This window comes from Oncorhynchus gorbuscha, linkage group LG01, assembly GCF_021184085.1.
Source record: "Oncorhynchus gorbuscha isolate QuinsamMale2020 ecotype Even-year linkage group LG01, OgorEven_v1.0, whole genome shotgun sequence".
Lineage (NCBI taxonomy): Eukaryota > Metazoa > Chordata > Actinopteri > Salmoniformes > Salmonidae > Oncorhynchus > Oncorhynchus gorbuscha.
The window spans coordinates 47,794,007-47,810,938 of NC_060173.1; the positions used below are offsets into that span (position 1 = coordinate 47,794,007).

General features: G+C 40.4%; 2 protein-coding genes across 2 annotated transcripts; both read right to left on the bottom strand.

Moving 5' to 3' along the window:
- Window positions 1-338: 338 nt before the first annotated feature.
- Window positions 339-5,812, bottom strand: LOC124038958 (troponin I, fast skeletal muscle-like). Its single transcript, XM_046354875.1, has 7 exons — window positions 5,705-5,812; window positions 4,292-4,324; window positions 4,101-4,137; window positions 1,519-1,644; window positions 1,197-1,286; window positions 932-1,105; window positions 339-635 (listed from the first exon to the last, which is right to left on the bottom strand). Exons 2-7 carry the CDS (start codon window positions 4,297-4,299, stop codon window positions 552-554), a joined length of 519 nt encoding a protein of 172 aa, XP_046210831.1. The 5' UTR covers window positions 4,300-4,324; window positions 5,705-5,812; the 3' UTR covers window positions 339-551.
- Window positions 5,813-6,966: 1,154 nt separating this feature from the next.
- On the bottom strand, window positions 6,967-15,580 carry LOC124038971 (troponin I, fast skeletal muscle-like). Its single transcript, XM_046354881.1, has 7 exons — window positions 15,490-15,580; window positions 13,843-13,875; window positions 12,877-12,913; window positions 11,451-11,576; window positions 7,719-7,808; window positions 7,456-7,629; window positions 6,967-7,289 (listed from the first exon to the last, which is right to left on the bottom strand). The coding sequence occupies exons 2-7, from the start codon at window positions 13,848-13,850 to the stop codon at window positions 7,209-7,211; spliced, it is 516 nt and encodes a 171-aa protein (XP_046210837.1). The 5' UTR covers window positions 13,851-13,875; window positions 15,490-15,580; the 3' UTR covers window positions 6,967-7,208.
- Between the last annotated feature and the right edge of the window lie 1,352 nt (window positions 15,581-16,932).

The window sequence follows — 16,932 nt, forward strand, 5'->3', positions numbered from 1 at the left end:
GTATATGGCTCTGGCTAAAACTTTTAGCACAACAGATTTTAAGAACAGTATTATTACGACCTTCAGATTACATCCACAACAATTTCCTAATCTGGATGAAAAATGAGGTTGGCTATTTACTGAATAATAATTGGTTGTTCAATCCAGGGTTGTGTGTTTGTTGTTGTATCTCAATTATAATTGTTTTTTAAATAAAACAAACTGTTGATCAAACAATATATATTTTGTATATAATACTTTGCTAAATCTCAATTATATTTATTGTATTGGATTTAGCCACTGTACAGGTCCAATTTCCAGATCTAAATATATGCAAACGGATGACAAAAACCTTCACAAGCTTTTTAAACATTTTTTATTGTTTTATTTGGCAGAGAGAGCGAGACAGAGAGAGAAAGAGATCCAAAACCATAGTGTCGAATAGTTGAACAGCTACAGTATAAAAAAAATAACAGCATTTCGGATCAAAGATCATCTTCCTGCAGAGATTCCCAACAACAAGGTCATATAAATCCATCTCTGTACCACAATACAACAAAAGACAGCTGTGTTTAACCCTGGAACTTTTTCATCCTGCCGTCCATGCCAGCCTGTTCATCAACGTTCTTGCGCCAGTCACCAACTGCATCTGCCGTCTGCATGACAGAAAGTTTGTGATAGATGATATGTTAAAGACATATTGAGGATATACTATCAACTGATCCTTTCATATAAAAAAAAGGTTTGTGTCATTTAGCAGACGCTCTTATCCAGAGTGACTTACAGTAATAAGTGCATAGATTTATACGGGTCCCCTGTGGGAATCAAACCAACAACCCTGGTGTTGCAAGTACCATGCTCTACCAACTGAGCCACATTGGACAATCAAAACCTCAGTACAGATTCGGTACACAGTACTTTCTGCTTTGCAGGTTTCCACACAAATACCCACCTCCTCTTTGACCTCCTTCTTCACTTCTTTCAAGTTCGCTCTGAAATCCATGGAAGCCTTGTGCTTGGTGCCCAGCAGAGCCTGGAGCATAGCATCAGCAGACATACGCACTTTCTTCAGGGCTGGCTTCTTCATGCCCTGGATCTCAATCACTTTCATCTTCAAGTCCTCAATCTGGGAAGTGAGAAAGTCAGGAGAAAGATTAGGATTTGCAATATATGTTTCAATATGAGGAAAGATAGATACAAGATACAATGCAATCTACCTCTTTGTCAGCCTTCATCACTTTTGCTTCTGCATCATATCTCTCCTCATCAATCTTGTCAATGGTATGGGCCATCTTTTTGAGCATTTCCTGTTGGTACACAAACACACCAGTCATAGAATTTGTAACACAAACTATCTTCTCCTGAAGGAATCAGTCTCTCCAGGCAACAGTTATTTAAAGTGAAGGAATTGGAGTCTGTGTACTTTGTATGCAAATACACATTGCTTATTACAAGAACCACCAATGGTACACTGCAGGCCTAGAACATTGGACTAGATGTGCAAAGCTTGTGTAAATGAATGAATGATTAGTATCGTACCATCAGCGTCGCTTGATCTCCAGACAAATCCAGGCTAGGGATCTCAGCCATGAAATTGTTTTTCACCTGTTCAGCCTCCTTTTTCTCGACTTCAATCAGCTCAAATGCTATCTGGAGGACCAAGCTCTGGAGAACAAAGAAACACAGTATGGCCAAACCCAGTCTATAACATAGTATTGGCGAACAAAACGTAACTTAAATTGGAAATCTTTGATTGCTACATACATGTTTGGAGTTTTAAATCAATAATATACTGTATACCCATTGGGCCTATTACAATGCATTTTGGCCACTAGATTATCTCCAGTGTGTCTCTTGTTAAACCATCAATATGCACTGATTTAACCCGAGCAGCTAATTTCAACTGCAACAACATTGGCAACTGATTTATTACTCCGTAACTCAGATGTTAGGATAATTTTTTTATCACAGATTCTCCATTATATTGACCAGATAGGGTCTAGTGGCTGCTCTAACAATGAAAATAAATGTCTTCATGGAAGGGAGTTGGGAGGAGGCACGATCAGGTGGGTACATTCTAGCCAATGAGTGGTAGAAACATGTGTGAACAACAGGCACATTGGATTCCACTAATTATCACAGCCACAAAGTAGAAATTGGCTATATTGTAAAGATTCATGAAAGCAAACATTTGCTTTTTGGTCTTAATTTAAGGTTAGGCACAAGGTTAGCAGTGTGGTCAAAGTTAGGTTGAAAATGACCTTTTATGAAGATACATTTTAGAAATGGGCAGGGTTTAGGACTCTGTGGCTGTGGTAACTATTGGTGACCAAGCACAACTCTGATATAAAGTGTTTTTTTTATCTCAAAGTTGCTGAGATGTCACTTGTCCTACATATATCAAAACACTCCTAACAGTCTTATCATTGTGAAACTTCTATTCGATCAAATAAGCCACACATAGAAAATAAGCCATTACAGTTTTGTTAACCAAATTCAACACTTTCTCAACTAATCACTTGGTGAGCGAAAAAAAATCATGATAGAACACCACCTGCTAGAGAAGACAGGTTATCCCTCTCGCTTTGCCTCTTCTTCTGGGCTTTTAGTCCTTATTGCAACCAACATTTTTCAAGAAGATGTTGCCCTCTGGTGAGTATTATCATCGGAAACAATTTGATCCGGCAATTTTACCTAAACCGGTTTATCTATATAGCAATTCTGTATTACTGAACTAAAGTATTTCGTTTTTAATTTACCATGGCAAATCTATGGCAATATATCATACCCCACACATTGTATGAATGGAAAAATCGTGTGTGAAATCTTTTTTTGTTTCTGATGTATGTATGTAATTCATTAATTATTTTACTTGTCAGAATCTAATATGGACATTTCTTATCAAAAGTGGGAAATTAAATATTCCCGAACTGTAGGCTACACATTTGACATTTGAAACTAAATTGTGTTGTATTTTGAATTAAATTCAAAATAATATTATTTAAAGTTGCCAAATTACTGTATATTCCATTTTTTTAGAAGGTGGTTATGCTGGTATAAGAGTAGCCTAACATTTCCTAAGTTTTATGGCTAGCTAAGATTATTTCTTTATTTGTAGAACAAGTGAATAACACTCAATAGGTGAACCTTTATATTTTCTTACAGGCCAAGAAGACCAGTAGGCCTACTGTGGTATAATGCCTCATGAACTTAGCTCAACTGTCATGCCCCATCAGAAGCCAAAGTATATGCTTGTTTACTCCATTGTTTGAAAATAATGTTAACTGCAAACAAACATTGAATAGCCCCAAACATAGTCTAATGTTGATATCATGAATGGTCCTTGAACCCATCGCTCTGTCTATGCATTTGAGAGTGGTTACATATCTCCAGGCCCAAACCACATTGTTTTATTTATGGAAAAACCACACGTTTTAGTAATTTAGTAGATGCTCTTACCTAGAGCGACTTACAGTAAGTGCATAAATTGTTGTACTTTTCTTTTTTTGTACCAGTCCCCCGTGGGATTCAAACCCACAACCCTGGAGTTGCAAGCGCCATGCTCTACCAACTAAGTAAGCCATGCGGGACCATCCCTTAGCTTTTTACCAAAACAGTGGTGGGGTGTTCACTGTCTTATTGTTTGAAGTGCAGATTTCCCCTTTAAAGTATTAAAGAGGGGCCTCCAAAGTGGGGAAGTGGTCTAAGGCACTGCATCACGGTGCTAGCTGTGCCACTAGAGATCCTGTTTCGAAACCAGGCTCTGTTGCATCCGCCGTGACCGGGAGACCCATGGGGTGGGGCACAATTGGCCCAGCATCATCCGGGATATGGGAGGGCTTGGCCGGCAGGGATGCTCTTGTCCCATCGCACACTAGCAACTCCTGTGGAGGGCCGGACACATTGCACGCTGACATGGTCGCCATATGTATGGTGTTTCCACCGACACATTGGTACGACTGGCTTCCCGGGTTAAGCGGGCATTGTGTCAAGAAGCAGTGCGGCTTGGCTGGGTTGTGTTTCGGAGGTGAAAAGTTTTTAAACCAGTCGTGTGAGAGCCAAACTAATCTACTCAAGTGCTGGGTATTGGTGTGCCTGTGATGATTCTTTCAGACAATTACCTTCAGATGATGCCTGCGACTCGACGTCATCTTTTTTCTATGAAGAAAGGTGGATTTGACATGTTGTTAGGGATATAAGTGGCATTTGCATTACTGAGAGAATTTATGGCTGGATCAGACATGTTTTGTGTCAGGCTGAAAGTCTGGAATGCAACTTTTAGTGAATAAAAAAATAATGTGCCAAGACTTACTCTGACATCTTGGCTGTTGTTGTGCTTCACACCCTGAATAGAAGACAGAAGAAAGAAGACTTGTTTTAATATTTATGATAAAAACCTTTCTATAATATCATTAGGGTGCAGTAAGTTCAAAAGCGAGAGACAAGTCTGGTCTAAAGATCACGCTGTGATATTTAGCTGAAGATTGATAGGGTTTCACACGCTAACAACCATCAACCATTAAAAAAGTCAGAGATGACACCTGACTCTATCGGTCCAGTTTTAGCTCACTCATAATCACTCCAGACTCTAGCTCTGAAAAGGGATAATGTTTCCCCTAAGAACCTAGTTTGGCCAAGTGTTCCCCAAGAGACTTTAACTGCTGCTGCTTTCAAAGACACACGTCTCGATTTATGAACCTGCCGCGGTGGCATGTATCAGAAAAGCCTTCCTAATCACATAAATCAACAGCATCTTCTTCATTCTGCAGACAGATGTGTTGGTGTTGAATGAAGATAGTCACACTTAATCAACTAATATATTGGTTTGCTATAAGTCTCAGTTAAAAGTTCATTCAAACATTTTCAAAACTCAAAAAAGGTTTTGATGTGGAGATGAGCCCTCATCCAATTCCATCGGTTGTCTGGATCCAGCTACATGACTGAGCTCTAAGTTAATTAGAAAGATAGGCAATGTCTAAAGGGATTTAACGAATTAATTAGACCATGTTTGTGAACTGAGAACATCTGACACTTTACTTTCCCATTCATTCATAATCTAATCTAATCAAATCAATTATTTACATTTCCAATCATGGAATGAAGTCAAGTATACAATTGAGCAAGCCAAGACTGATGAAAGATCGCTCATGAAACACAACTATTTTACCTTTCTCTTCTTGTTTCACATTACACATACATAGCAATTAACATGACACGGCATGCTGTCTATTATTCAGTTTCACAAAGCTGTTACCCCATCCAACTCCTCAAATAAACACATACCAACTTTCTGGATTTAGGTTAAATGTATTTTCCAGCTTTGAATGCAAGAGTATCACCACTAACCAGAAACCTAGGCAAAGTTTCACAATCTTCTATCGACCTCTATACATCTGAATACAAAACACAGAGGCCATGGCTCACATCATTCTGTCAAGACAACTGAACTGTTCTATCAGTATCACGTCTGGCTGTCAGAGGGAATACCAGACGTGTAAACACCTGTATTGCCAGGTGAATACGTCTGTTCCATATGTTCCAATTTGTAATGATCCTTAAGGTGATGTACAGTAATACAGCAATGTGCAACGAGTGTGTTTGACAGCTAAGATTGACATCTGTCGGGAGGCTTTTTAGTCTCTTTCTATTTATTTGTGCTTTTAATCCCAGTGATGCTACACACACAAGGAGTGTGATAGGAAGACAGGAAAAGAGAGATTCTCACCTATGAAAGGAAGAGGAAGAGGGCTGGACACACCTGGAGGAAGAAGGGAAGACTAACACAGTGGCAAGCAACAGGCAGTGAAACATGAAACACGGTATATATGGTGTGGGATGATACATCAGCAGAAGTACTGGGTCCTCTTTATGGACGTGGTTTCCGTGTCAGACCAATGGAACATCGAGCTCCTGAAATACACTCTGCCCAACCCTGTTCACCTCATATTATTTCCTTCAAGATGTCTTCCAAGAAAATACATGTATGTTGCTCTGGCTAGTGAGTATAGAATTACAGTACAGTATGGGCGCGATTGGGAAAGTAATTATAGATATGAGTGAAGTTATTCTATGTCTGTGATATTCACGGGCAACATGGATAACAAATGTAAGTATTGGACAAAAATTGACTTTCAGTTCCTTTTGGATGCCTAAATGTTTAATCAATACTGTATAGAAATGTTATTTAAAAAAATCTCTATGAATTGAAGTTGGAATCTAATTAAACAAGTGAATCATAGTAATGTAATTAAACAAGTGAATCATACTATCAATTCCAGAAAACTACTTTACAATCTTAATAGATTTTCAAAAGTTGCACATTAATTGATTGTCTTAAAGACAAAACACAATCTAATAAGTTGAGTGCTTAAGCAGGCCCACATATAACAAATGTAGATAAACAAAATAATGAATAACACATAACTGAAATGCTACTCTACTTATTATTCTGCTTGGTTACACATTACACTTGGGTACAAGTGCATTTTGCCTTTGTTTGTTCAAAACTCATTAACTTTCCTCCCTTTATCCATTGCCATACCTTCAATGTGAAAGTTTATGGGGAGGATGTTTGATGAATGTTTGTCAAAGATGACATGCTTGTTTGTTGGTCAAAGAGGAATCAGTCCGAGAAAGAGGAGAGAGTGGGGTAGAGGGAATGAAAGAAAGAGGAAGGGTCATAAGAAAGAGATAGAACGTTTTACTATACTGACATCTTGTGGTTTATAATTCAGATTTGTTTATATAGTATTTGGATATCCTTGACCCAAGCTGATCTAGGCTTCTCCAGAATAGGGTTGCAAAATGCTGGTAACTTTCCCAAACTCTCTAGGTGTTCCAGAAATCCTGATTGGAAGATTCCCGAAATTAGAAGGGAAGCAAGTCAACATTTTTGCAACCACACTTCAGAACATCTTACATCCAAAAGCATTGAGGGACCAAATCTGAAAGGGGTAACAAAATTGAACACAATACAGGACCACGAAATGTCTATCATTTCACCATGTTGCTGACATTTATTTAATTACTGCAGTTTGGCAGTTGAATATATTTCCGATAAGCCTATACATTTGGAAAATATGTTACAATTCAATGACAGTTTACAGTTAGTATAAGTGCTTATCAGATGCTATACTCTAACTCTCTAACAGTGCCTCAAAATAATGACAAAGATAAATTTATCACACAGTAGCCTCTGTGGTTTTGAACACCAAAACTAATTAAATCATTTATGTGGACTCAAACTTCTTCTTCCTGCCATCCATGCCAGCCTGTTCATCAACGTTCTTACGCCAGTCACCAACTTCCTCCTGCATGACACAAAGTTTATGATGTGACTTTTTCAGTGTTTGAGGATAAAATATGAAACACATGTAACTGATCTTTTCATCAAAGCTCTGAAAACATAGGACAAATGTTGCCAACTCCTACAGTGCTGTGATTCTCTGCTCTGTAAGATTCCACACAAATACCCACCTCCTCTTTGACCTCCTTCTTCACTTCTTTCAAGTTGGCTCTGAAATCCATGGAAGCCTTGTGCTTGGTGCCCAGCAGAGCTGCAAGCATAGCATCAGCAGACATACGCACTTTCTTCAGGGCTGGCTTCTTAATGCCCTGAACCTCAATAACTTTCATCTTCAAGTCCTCAATCTGGGAAGTGAGAAAGTCAGGAGAAAGATTAGATTTCCAGAGGTATATGTTTTCAGGATGAGGACAATATGGAATGCAATGTACTGTACCTCCTTTTCGGTCTTCTTCACTTTTGCTTCTGCGTCATATCTTTCCTCATCAACCTTGTCGATGGTCTGGGACAACTTTTTGAGCATTTCCTGTTGGCACACAAACACATTACAGATGATTTGTAAAAGGCTCCAGAGCACCAGTGTGGCACCAGCATCTAAAGTCTGTGGAATTAACAACTTTCTGCAGGCAACAGCTATATAGAGAGAGAGAGCTGATAAAGGCTTTGCCTTACACTGAGTGAACAAAATATTAGGAACCTTCCTAATATTGAGTTGCACCACCTTTTTTTGCATTCAGAACAGCCGCAATTTGTTGGGGCACGAACTCCATAAGGTGTAGAAAGCGTTCCAGATGGATGATGGTACATGTTGACTCCAATGCTTCCCACAGTTGTGTCAAGTGGGCGCCGGAGGGGATGGCTGCCATATTACGGGCTCCAAACCAACTGTGCTATTTTGTTTTTTTTTTCTCATTGTTTGTTACTAATTTTGTAAATAATTTTGCTGCTACCGTCTCTTATGACCGAAAAGAGCTTCTGGACAGAAGAACAGAGATTAGTCACCTCGAACTGGATGAAGATTTTGTCTTTAATGAGACCGACGCGGAGGATATACTGCTTTGTCAAAACAAGCCCCAAATCCCCCAAATCCCTGTCATCAAAAGAGTGAGGAGGACAGGATGCCTTGTAAGAATTTGCAGACAAGTAGGTACACCACCATTACCCTCTGTGTTATTGGCCAACGTGCAATCATTGGAAAACAAACGGGACAATCTACGATTAGATTGACGAGCTAAAACTGTAATAGCTTATGTTTCACCAAGACTTGGCTGAACGACGACACGGATAATATAGAGCTGACTGACTTCTCTGTGTTTTGGCAGGACAGTGCAGCTACGTCTGGTGAGACGAGGGGCGGGGGTGTGTGTCTATTTGTCAAAAACTGCTGGTGATGGCTAATGTTAAAGAAGTCCCACGGTATTGCTTGCCTGAGGTAGAATACCTCATGATAAGCTGTTGAACATACTATCTACCAAGAGATTTCTCATTTATATTATTTGTAGCTGTCTATTTACCACCTCAAACCGATGCCGGCACTAAGACTGCACTCAACGAGCTGTATAAGGCCACAAGGAAACAATAAAATGCTCATCCAGAAGCAGCACACCTAGTGCCGGGGACTTTAATGCTGGCAAAATTAAATCTGTTTTACCTTATTTCTAACAGCATGTCACATGTGCAACCAGAGGAAAAACTCTAGGCCACCTTTACTCCACACACAGAGATGCATACAAAGCTTCCCTCGCTCTTCATTTTGGCAAATTGACCATAAATATATCCTCCTGATTCCTGCTTACAAGCAAAAACCAGTGACTCGCTCAATACGGATGTGGTCAGATGATGCGGATGATACAATACTTTTTTTGTTAGCACAGACTGGAATATGTCCAATGGCATTGAGGAGTATACCTCAATAAGTGCATCGACGACATCATCCCCACAGTGACCGTATGTACATTTCCCAACCAGAAGCCATGGATTACAGGCAACATCAACACCGAGCTAACAGGCTAGAGGTGCCACTTTCAAGGAGTGGGACACTAATCCTGACACTTAAAAGAAATCCCGCTATGCTCTCAGACGAACCGTCAAACAGGCAAAGCATCAATACAGGACTAAGCTTGAATCCTATTACACCAGCTCTGACACTCGTCGGATGTGGCAGGGCTCGAAAACTATTACGGACTACAAAGGGAAACCTAGCAGCGAACTGCCAAGTGACGCGAGCCTACCAGATGAGCTAAAAACCCTTTAAGCTCGCTTCGAGGCAAGCAACACTGAGGCATGCATGATAGTACCAGCTGTTCCGCTCTCCGTAGCCGATGTGAGCATGACCTTTAAACAGGTCAACATTCACAAACCCGTGGGGCCAGATGGATTACCAGGACATGTACTCAACCAGGACGCTGCCCTTTCCCACCTGGACAAAAGAAACACGTACATGAGAATGCTGGTCATTGACTACAGCACTGTGTTCAACACCATAGTGCCCACAAAGCTCTTCACTAAGCTAAGGACCATGGGACTAAACAACTCCCTCAGCAACTGGATTCTGGACTTACTGCCCCCAGGTGGTAAGGGTAGGCAACAACACATCTGCCTAGCTGATCCTCAACACTGGGGCCCCTCAGGGGTGCGTGCTTAGTCTCCTCCTGTACTCCCTGTTCACTCACGACTGCATGGCCAAGTACAACTCCAAGGAGGTCTGAGATCTGGCAGTGTGGTGCCAGGATAACATCCTCTCTTTCAATGTGAGCAAGACAAAGGAGCTGATCATTAAGTTTGGTGATGACACCACAGTGGTAGGCGAGGAGGTCAGACAACCTCTGTCTCAATGTGAGCAAGACAATGGAGCTGATCGTGGACTATAGGAAAAGGACGGCCAAACAGACCCCCACTAACATCAACAGGACTGAAGTGGAGCAGGTCGAGAGTTTCAAGTTCATTGGTGTCCACATCACCAGAAAACTATCATCGGCCAAAGACACCAAGACAGTTGTGAAGAGGAAATGACAATACCTTTTCCCTCTCAGGAGACTGAAAAGATTTGGCCTCAAAAAGTTCTACAGCTGCACCATCAAGAGCATCCTGGCCAGTTGCATCACCACCTGGTATGGTAACTGCTCGGCATCTAACCGTAAGGTGCTACAGAGGGTAGTGCATACATCCCAGTACATCACTGGGGCCAAGCTTCCTGCCATCCAGGACCTATATACTCGGCAGTGTCAGAGGAAGGCTTAAAACATTGTCAATGACTTCAGTCACCCAAGTCATAGACTGTTCTCTCTTCTATCGCACGACAAGCGTTAACGGAGCACCAAGTCTTCACCCAAAAGGCTCCTTAACAGCTTCTACCCCCAAGCCGTAAGACTGCTGAACAACTACTCAAATGGCCACACAGACTATTTACACTGACCCCCCCCCCCAACTGCTGGTACTCGCTGTTTATTATCTATGCATAGTCACTTTACAAATGACCTCAACTAACCTGTACCCCGCACTTTGACTCGGTGCTGGTACCCCCTGTATGAAGCCTTGTTATTGTTATGTACATTTATTGTGTTACTTATTTGTACTTTTTTTTGTTGCTTTAGTTTATTTAGTGAATATTTTATTAACTCTATTTCTTGAACTGCATTGTTATTGCATTGGCTTATAAGCATTTCACGGTAAGGTTGTTGTATTCGGCGCATCTAACACATAATATTTGATTTGATTTGTTTTGATGTCCTTTGTGTGGAGGCCCCTTCTTGATACACACGGGAAACTTTTGACCATGAAAAACCCAGCAGTGTTGCAGTTCTTAAAACACTCAAACCAGTGCGGCTGGCACCTACTACCGTACCCCGTTCAAAGGCACTTAAATATTTTGTCTTGCCCATTCACCCTCTGAAAAGGCACACATACACAACCCATGTCTCAATTGTCTCAAGGCTTTAAAAAATCCTTCTTTAACCTGTCTCCTCCCTGTCATCTACACTGATTGAAGTGGATTTAACAAGTGACATCAATAAGGGATCATCGCTTTCACCTGAACTCATCTGTTCAGTCATGGAAAGAGCAGATGTTCCTAATGTTTTTTTTTTACACACAGTGTACATTGTGATATATTGAATAGATTAGAGTAGCTTTGTGGAACTTGTAAAGGAATGAATAACTAGCATCATACCATCAGCGCCGCTTGATCTCCAGACAAATCCAGGGCGGGGATCTTAGCCATGAAATTGGCTTTCTCCTCCTTAATCTCCTTTTTCTCCTCTTCAATCAAAGTGGCTGCAATCTGGAGCATCAAGCTCTGGATGACAAAGACATTTAGTGAGGCCAAACCCAGCCTAGTACTTTGTTTGGTGTACATTTATGACACACTAGCTTGTTTTGGATGCTTAAAGATTGTGGAGGACAAAGAGATACATCTGTACATTGTGATACCTAGAGCCAAGTACTGCTTTTAAGCAAACCCATCGACAAAATGCAATTTTGGCACCAAACTCGCCGAGCACACCATAAGAATACTTACAGTGCCTTCAGAAAGTATTTATACCCCTTGACTTATTCCAAGTGTTTTTGTGTTACAGCCTGAATTCAACATTTCCCTGATATATCTATACACAATACCCCACAATGACAAATTAAAAACATGTTTTTAGAAATGTTTTCAAATGGATTGAATATTAAATACAGAAATAGCTCATTTACATAAGTATTCACACCCCCGAGTCAGTACTTTGCAGAAGCACATTTGGCAGCTATTACAGCTGTCAGTCTTTCTGGGTACATCTCTAAGAGCTTTCCACATCTGGATTGTGCAACATTTACATATTATTATTTTCAAAATTCTTCAAGCTCTGTCAAATTGGTTATTGATCATTGCCAGACAACCATTTCCAGGTCTTGCCATAGATTTTCAAGTAGATTTAAGTCACAACTGGCCACAGGAACATTCACTGTCTTCTTCGTAACCGACACCAGTTTAGATTTGGCCTTGTGTTTTAGGTTATTGTTCTGCTGAAAGGGGAATTCATCTCCCAGTGTCTAGTGGAAAGCAGACTCAACCAGTTTCTCCTCTAGAAATTTGCCTGTGCTTAGCTCCATTCCGTTTATTTTTTTTATCATGAACAACACCCCAGTATTTAACGATGAAAACCTCTCTGATCTTTGTGGTTGAATCTTTGTTTGAAATTCACTTGTCGACTGAGGGGCCTTACAGATAATTGTATGTCTGGGGTACAGCGATGAGGTAGTCATTCAAAAATAACGTTAAACACTATTATTGCACACAAAGTCCATGCAACGTACTGGCGACTTGTTAAGCAAATCTTTACTCATGACCTTATATAAGCTTTTCATAACAAAGGGGTTGAATACTTAATGACTCAAAACATTTAAGCTTTTCATGTTTAATTAATTTGCAAAAATGTCAAAAAAACATAATTCCTCTCTGACATTATGGGGTATTGTGTGTAGGCCAGTGACAAAAAGTATGAATTTAATCCATTTTAAACTATTTCAGACTAACATAATGTGGAAAAAGTCAAGTGGTGTGAATTATTTGAAGGCACTGTAGAAAGTTGTCGCAATGAAATGTGTTGGTTTACCTTCAGATGATGCTTACGGCTCGAGGTCATTCTTTTCCTGTGAAGAAAGGGGAGTTTGACATATAGTATTGGTATATACATGACTAGTTAATATGCTGAGGGGACATAACTGGTCAATACGCTGACCAAGGGTTGTATCAATGATATTCTATGTCATGCTGCATAGAATAGAAAGGTCATAAATGTCTCATTTACTTTTACTTTGCTCACATTATTGTTGAAAAAAGAAAGAGGCAAACCCAATAGTTTCTAGGGAGTTTAGGAGCAATGTGGTATCAATAGTGGAATTACGTATTGCTATGCAATTTCTCACATTGTTGTTGAAAAAAGAAAGAGGCAAACCCAATAGTTTCTAGGGAGTTTGGGAGCAATGTGGTATCATTAGTGGAATTGTAACGATTGTCGTCGGGAGAAGGAGAAGAGGACCAAAGTGCCGCGTGGTACATATTCATTTTAATTTGAATAAAGATGAATACTGTACAAAAACAACAAACCGACAAATTAACAGAAAATGACTACCCACAAATCATAGTGGGAAAAGAGGCTGCCTAAGTATGGTTCTCAATCAGAGACAACGATAAACAGCCGCCTCTGATTGGGAACCATACCAGGCCAAACACAGAAATACAAAAACATAGAAAAACACATAGAATGCAAAACATAGAATGCCCACCCCAACTCACGCCCTGACCAAACGAAAACAGAGACATAAAAAAGGAACTAAGGTCAGGACGTGACAGGAATTACGTATTGCTATGCAATAATTTTAAGTAAATATAATTTTAAGTAAATATTAAGTTTCACGTATTATACATGTGTAACTTTACATACTAGCAATTGGTCAATTTGAGGGTTAGGGCTTGCTGTTTGTTTTCTGTCTGCCTGTCTGCCTGTTTGTTGTGGTATAACAACTCCATTACTTTCTAACACCAAACGGTAGCAAACAACAAAGTCATGGCTACTTACTCAGACATGATGGCGGAATGTGTGCTTCAGACCCTGTCACAAAAAGACACAATAGGCAAGAGAAATGTTTTTAGCAATAGTGTGCACTGCAGGGTGCTATCTGCCTAAAGTCAGCCAAGGCTATTTTATCCAGCTCAAGATTGATTAATGAACACTGGCTGCTAATGGAACAATCTGGACTCTTCAAGGAAGGGAGGGGAAACCTGATCCTTTTTACCGATAAGACCTTTTGGAGCAATTATGATCAGGCTACATTTGGACAGCTGGAGACTGGAGTCACCCATGACATTCATGGGCTGTCATTTTATTGATGTCATTAATAGACAAAACCTCAGCAGGCGTCATGGTCCTGCTCTACCCTGAGAACATCTTGAGTATCACTCATATCAATGCAACTTGCGTCCTCAGCGAACCCTATCGGTATCTCTTTGAAAAGTCCTTTCAATCAAATACAGTGTGGTCATCAGAAGGCCTCAGATGTGGTAAGACACTGTTATTTAACCACACTGCAGCAATGAATATCGATGTTAAGAATAGGATCTACTTTTGTTTGTCTTCATTAATTAAGAACTTCTCTGTTTTCCCTCGCCTTTAATCAATGACACATCCAGTTCAAATAGGCTCAGATGCAGTCATATCAATTGATGAAATACATGGTACTATTATACTTCGGCAAACAGAGAAATAGTGAATAAAAACTCTTTGCAAACACATCCTTTTCCAATCTGTCAAATAGGATCATACACGGCGAGCAAAAGTTGCTTTTAGCTGTTCCCTTCTAACGCAAGATAGACATGTCATAACTGTAGAGCTTCCATACTTCAAGAGAATTATACTTTAATATAATAATAATATATTCCTTTTAGCAGGTGCTTTCATCCAAAACAACTTACAGTCATGAATGCATACACTTTTGGTATAGGTGCCCCAACGGCAATCAACCCCACGACCCTTGGCGTTGTGACCTACCAAATGTTTTTAGCCCACACCCAGTTCTTAGCTGTCACCCAAGAGGAACTGGCCACGAACCAATGGGCCCCAAAGCCCCGTTCAGTAAACACTGTCTGCTGTAACCTAGTTATCGCACACTAGTTGTAATCTAAGTTATAGATCTCCATCACAAATCCCATGTTGTTACCCATAACAGTTATTCACATTGAATATTGGAGCAACATAAATCACTCAAAGAGAGAAGTGTTAAATACCACCAAAAGCAAACAGAAACTCAACTCTTTGGTATGTGTATAGCTAAGTCAACGTCTTCAACCGCCTTCCACTCAAGAGTAAAGCCTGTGAACAGGAGCCTTCCCCCCCATGGGTCACATCATTCTGTCTAGACAGGCTAATTTGTCTCTCATATTATCAACTGGCTGTCAGGAGGAAATTATGATGTATTTACCTCAACGTATTCACCTGTACTGACAGGTAAAACGTAGTGATCTTGTGACAGACGTCACTTAGTGTGAACATTTCCAGATGCTATCTGTAAATGTAGCCATGAAATCACCTTATCATCACAGTCTTAATTAACAGGTAAACCTACGACCCACTGTGTGACTGTGTGTTTCGTTATTTATCAATAAGACACATCCAGACTTCATTTTCCGTGTAATAAAGATCAGAGAGGAGGAAAAGAGATGTTCTCACCTATGAGAAGAGGAGGACAGGACACACTCTGGTGAAGAAGGGGAGACACTGGCAAGTCACAGGCCAAGAACAAATGAAACAGGGTTTATATGTAGACTAGTGATGAATCAGCAGAAATCCAGTACCTTCTTATGGTGGTGGACACTACTTAGGCCAATGGAACTGCGAGCTCCTGAAATACCACCAACCCTTTCCTCCAACTCATATCATAAATTTCCCTTCATGCAAAATGTCTCCCAAAACCTGAGCTGCCACTTGGCTTCCGTTCCTACAGTGTTGGAAGGGATAGACAAAGCCATCCCAGTTAAGCACTGACAACGTGGATAGGTAAACCCGGTTAAGCAAGGGACAACATTGATATATTCTTGGAACTATTTTGGTTGAATGATGATAAAATCAGAAAGCAATTGTTGAAGGGGCAATCTGCAGTTCAAACGATAACAAAGTGGACACCCTGCCACTGTTTTGCAGGGCTAGAGTTCCTCATTGCAGTGCACTAACTTAATATTCACTGCAATGCCTGCAAATTAAATATCTACAAATAATGACAAATTCCTAAGAAAAAAGTGGGCAAGCAAACAGCCGTCTGTTGCTCAAAGGTGAGATGGGATCGGAGGTGGGGAGAAAGAGCGAGAGATTGAGAGAGAGAGAGAGAGAGAGAGAGAGAGAGAGAGAGAGAGAGAGAGAGAGAGAGAGAGAGAGAGAGAGAGAGAGAGAGGGAGGGAGGGAGGGAGGGAGGGAGGGGGAGGGAGGGAGGGAGGGAGGGAGGGAGGGAGGGAGGAGGGAGGGAGGGAGGGAGGGAGGGAGGGAGGGAGGGAGGGAGGGAGGGAGGGAGGGAGGGAGGGAGGGAGAGAGAACAGGTGCTCAATGACATCTTGTGGATTTTGTTGTATTAATTAATTAATTAATGAGTTCATTAATTAAATGATTAAATGTTTAATAAAATATAAATAATATTTTTCAATATTAATTAACATCTAAAATGTTTAACTAAATCATGCCAATCGTGATTGAGTTAAAGAACCTCGATGCAGCTGTCTGGTATCAAATTCGCTTGACACATGAGATCAACTGCTGGTTTTTTATTGTGGGTTCTCGGTTGCAAGCAAGTTTGTTTTAACACTTAGGTGCATGTAATCTGCTGTTAATAGCAGTTTAATTGATAGATAATTACTTTATTACTAAAGTAAATTTGATGACATCATAATGATGACAAAGTTGTTTCCTACTAATGTTTTGCCTGCTTTTTAGCAATGTCATCGTATTTCCAGGCCACTATGCTTTAAAACAATCAATGGCCCCTATTATGAATGACTGTGCGTCACTCCTTTTCTGGAGTCACTATGGCTGAGAGTGTCTTGAAAACATTCTTAATGATGGCGTGACACAGCAAAACCCTGAGACGCCAGCAAAAATGGCCATTTCATTTAGTTGCCTTTTATA

Excerpts from the sequence above, each read along its gene's own strand:
- LOC124038958 (XM_046354875.1), bottom strand. Across the intron at positions 1,287-1,518 it reads GAGATCAAGCGACGCTGATG|GAAATGCTCAAAAAGATGGC; the intron begins GTACGATACTAA and ends GTGTACCAACAG. Across the intron at positions 636-931 it reads AGAAGGAGGTCAAAGAGGAG|ACGGCAGATGCAGTTGGTGA; the intron begins GTGGGTATTTGT and ends TCTGTCATGCAG.
- LOC124038971 (XM_046354881.1), bottom strand. Across the intron at positions 11,577-12,876 it reads GCCGTAAGCATCATCTGAAG|AGCTTGATGCTCCAGATTGC; the intron begins GTAAACCAACAC and ends TTTGTCATCCAG. Across the intron at positions 7,290-7,455 it reads AGAAGGAGGTCAAAGAGGAG|GAGGAAGTTGGTGACTGGCG; the intron begins GTGGGTATTTGT and ends TGTGTCATGCAG.